Consider the following 4,099-nt stretch of genomic DNA (forward strand, 5'->3'; position numbering starts at 1 on the left):
GAGGCGAATATTATTGTTGTACAAACCCTTCCGCCTCTCTTTCTTTCTCCTTCTCACCTCTCTTTCCCTCCCTTCCCCCCTCCTCTCTCTCTCACTTTCTCGCTTTATCTCTTTATCGCTTTCTGTGTCTCCCCTCCCTCTTTGCCTCTCTCTCTCTTTGTTGTCTGTCTCTCTCTCTCTCTCTCTCCTTCCCTCTCTATATCAACTCTTACACGTGCACTTTTACCCCTATTTCTCTCTGTCTCTCTCTTTCCTTTCTATTTCTCTCCCTCCGTCTCTCCCACACTCGATCTCTCTTTTTCCCACACTTCTCCTCCCTTATCTCTCTCTCTCCCCCTCTCTCTTTATCTATCTCTTTATGTTTCTGCCCACCCCTTTGCCCCTCTCTTTACTCTCCATTTCTCTCCTTCTCTCTCTGCTTCCTTTCCTTATTTCCCACCTTCCATCTGTCACTATCTCTCTTTCACTGTTTCTCTCTCTTCTCTCTTTCTCTTTTTTTCCCAATCTCATTTTAGCTCTCTCTTTTTTTTCTCTTCCTCCCTCTCTCTCGCCTTTTCTCTCTCTCCCTGCCTCTTTCACTCTATCTCTCTCTCTTTCGCTTTCCCCATTCCTTCTGTCTCTATCTTACATATCTCTCTCCTTCCCACTCTTTCCTTGTCTCTTACTTTTTTTCTCTCCCCTTCTCTCCATCTCTAACTCACTCTTTCTTCTGCCCCCTTCCCCCCTTCAATCTTTCCTTTTTTCACCTCTCTATGGATCTATCTCTTTCTTTCCCTCTCTCCCTTTCTAACTTTCTCATCTACCTTCTCTATCTCTTTCTCCATCCCCCCTCCCCTCTCTCTCTCTTTCTGTCCCACTCTCTCCCTCCCCCTCTTCTCTCTTTTTCTCTCATTCACTCAATCATTTTCTTTGCCTCTCTGTCTCTCTCTAGGTCTCTCTCTTTTTCTCTTTCTTTCTCTCACCCTCTCGATTTCTCTTTGCCCCACACTCTCTCCCTTCCTCTTTCTCTCTGTCTGCTCCCTCCCCTTCTTTCTTTTTTCAGCTCTTTCCCTCTCTCTCCTCTCCCCGCCACCTCTCTCTCTCTCCCTCCCTCTCTCTGTTTCCCTTCTTCCATTTCTCTTTCTTTCCCTCTCTCCCTTCTACCTTTGGTTTCTCTTTCTCCTTCCCTCCCCCCCCCCTCTCTCTCTCTCACTCTCTCTTTATCTTCCTCTCCATCTCTCTCTCTCACTCAATCACTTTGTATGACTCTCTCTCTCTCTCTCTCTTTCTCTCACTCCCTCATGTTATCTCTTTGTCCCGCACTTCTCTCTCTCTCACTCACTCATTTACTATGTCTGCCTCTCTCTCTCTCTGCCTGCACCTCCTCTTCCCTCCTTCTTTGCCTCTATTTTTCTCCCTTCCTCCTCTATCTCACCATTTGTCTGTGTGTGTGTGTCTGTGTGCTTCCCTCTCTTTTTCTGTATGCCTCTCTCCCTCTCTCTCTCTCTATCTATCGCTTTCTCCCCTCCCTCTTTGCCTCTCTCCCTCTCTACCTCTCTCACCTTTTCTATCTCTCTGTCTCTCTCTAGGTTTTTCTCTCTCTCTTTTCCCTTCCTCCCTTTATCTCTCTCATTATCTGTCTTGCTGTCTCTCTGTCTCGGTCTCTCTATTTCTTTCTCTCTCTTTCTCTGCCTCACTGCATCTTTCTCTGTCTCATTCTCTTTCTCCTTTTTTACATCTCTCCTTCCAACATTCTTTCTCCCCTTTTCTCTCTCCTCTCACTCTTTCCCCAACCACACTCCCTTCTTCCTTCTCTCTACAAATCTTTGTTTCCTCTTCTGTCTCTCTCCTCTACCTTCTCTCTCTCATTCACTCTCTCTTTCTCCTTCCAACCCTCTCTTAATCTCTCTTTCTTTCTTTATATTTCTCTATCTCTCACTTTGTCTGTTCCCCCCCTCTCTCTGCCCTTCCCTCTCTTTCTTTCTCTCTCTCTCTTTTTTCTTTCATTCTCTCATCCCCCATTTGTTTCTCTCTCTCTGCCTCCACCTCTCTTTCTTTCTCTTTCTCTCTTTCTTTTTTTACTTTTCTCCTTCCCTTCTTTCTCTCTCTCTATGTTCCTCCTCTCTTTCTTCTCCCTCTCCTTCTCTCTCCTCTCTCTCTTTCTACTGTCCTTCCAACTTCTCTCTCTCACTCATTCTGTCTGCCTCTCCCTCTGTCTCTCTCTCTCTCTCTCTCTTCCCTTCCTCACTTCCTCTCTTTGATGATCTCTCTCTCTCTTCCAGTCATTTTCTCTAAATCTCTCTCACTCTCTCTCTCTTTGCCTCACCGCCTTTTGTCTTTCTCCATTATCATCTCTCTCCTTCCAACATTCTTTCTCTCTCCTCTTTCTCCAGCCTTCCCTTTGTCTCTCTTTTCCTTCTTCCATCTCTCTATAAATCTTTGTTTCCCTGTCTCCCTTTGTGTATCTCTCCTCTCCTTCTTTCTTTTATTCACTCTCCCCCCCCCCCTCGATCTCTCTTTGTCCCACACTTCTCCCCTCTCTCTATCTGCCTCTCTCACTTCTTTTCTCTCCCTCTTCCTATCTATATCTTTCTGTTACTCCCCTCCATCTTTGCCTCTCTTTCTCTCTCCTCTCCATATTCCTTTCTCTCTCTCCCTTCCTTCCTCCCTTTCTCCTTCCATCTGTCATTCTTTTTTTTTCTTTCTCTCTTCTCTCTTCATCTTTCTTTCTATCCTTCCCTCTCTCTATCAGCCCCCCCCCCCCCTCACCCCTCTTTCACACACACTTCTTCTCTCCCGCCCTCCTCTCTGTCTCTATCTCTCTCTCTGTCTTTCTCTCTCTCTCTTCCCGTTCCTCCCGATCTATCTCTCTCTCACTTAATCACTTCGTCTGCCTCTCTGTCATTCCAGGTCTCTCTCTCTCTCTTTTTATCTCTTTCACTAAACCCCCCTCGTTCTCTCTTTGTCCCTATTTGCCTATTTGTCTCTCTTCCACCTTCCATCTGTCATTCTCTTTCTATCTCTCTCTCTCTCTCTCTCTCTCTCTCTCTCTCTCTCTCTCCGCCCCTTTCTTTCTCTCTCTCTCTCTCTCTTCCTCCCCCTATCTCACCGTTTGCCCCCCTCTCTCTCTGTCTGCCTCTTTCCCTCTCTATCTGCTTCTCTCCTTCTCTCTATCTATCTATCACTTTCTGTTTCTCCCCTCCCTCTTTGCCTCCTCATCTCTCTTTCCCTTCCTCCCCCTATCTTACCGTTGGCCCCCCCCCCCCCCTCTCTCTCTCTCTGTCTGCCTGTCTCCCGCTCTCTTTATATATCTCTATTGCTTTCTGTCAGTGCAAAGGCTCATGGAGTCATGTCGCCTTCTGAACCTCTTTCTACTGCCCCCTCCCCGCTCTCTCTTTACCTTCTTCCATCTCTCTATGAATCTATATATTTCTGTCTCCCCCTCTTTCCTCTGCCTTCTCTGTACTGGTGTACTGGTGGCGAGATTGAAATCCACACCCAACATAAGTTAACTAGAAACTGTCTTTAGTTTAATCGATGTGAACGATTCTCAGTCTGCTTGTTTGTCCCGTTATGGCGGTCTCTCTTTTTTCCGCGATAATGTGGAAATTTTAATGAGGCTGCATATAGACTCTTATATTTCCTTGCAGACCGGCAGCCGCTCAGTCACCGTCCACCTCCGAAATGGCTCCATCCCCGTCCAAGCTGGCCTACGCCTTGTACGAGGTGACCACTCAGACGAGTAAAAAGGTGCTCAATTTTGTGCTAGAGGCGGGCACTCCCAGGAGACAGGCTGGCAAGACCTTTTGCGAGTACCTCATAGAGGTGAAGTCGATTTCAAGGACAACTTTCCGGAAGAAGTTTAATCAAAGTCAAAGAAAAAAGATGGAGAAGAGTGGTGATATCATGACATTTGATGTCTCGCTCATTTGCTTATGCATAGAATTCGGCTGTGATGGACTGGCACCCCCGGGAGATACTCGATGGACGACTTCAGCGGACACACTGGAAAGATATGTGACATCCATCAAGAATAAAAGGAACGATTTCCTCCATGATGAGTTGGTGGTGGATGACCAAAACTTTTTTAGGGTGATAGAGGAGCTGAGAGATCTGCTCA

At 46.6% G+C, this 4,099-nt stretch overlaps 1 protein-coding gene across 1 annotated transcript in view; it reads left to right on the forward strand.

The window, feature by feature from the left end:
- Window positions 1–3,629: 3,629 nt before the first annotated feature.
- LOC125024758 overlaps window positions 3,630–4,099 on the forward strand; it is a gene marked incomplete at both ends in the record, with an annotated part of 42,423 nt that continues 41,953 nt past the window's right edge. Inside the window, 1 exon segment of the mRNA XM_047612508.1 lies at window positions 3,630–4,099. This exon segment is cut by the window's right edge and continues 2,050 nt beyond it. Within this exon segment, the coding sequence (XP_047468464.1) occupies window positions 3,664–4,099 (436 nt within the window).

Source organism: Penaeus chinensis, unplaced genomic scaffold, assembly GCF_019202785.1.
Source record: "Penaeus chinensis breed Huanghai No. 1 unplaced genomic scaffold, ASM1920278v2 CTG_4170, whole genome shotgun sequence".
NCBI classification, from domain to species: domain Eukaryota; kingdom Metazoa; phylum Arthropoda; class Malacostraca; order Decapoda; family Penaeidae; genus Penaeus; species Penaeus chinensis.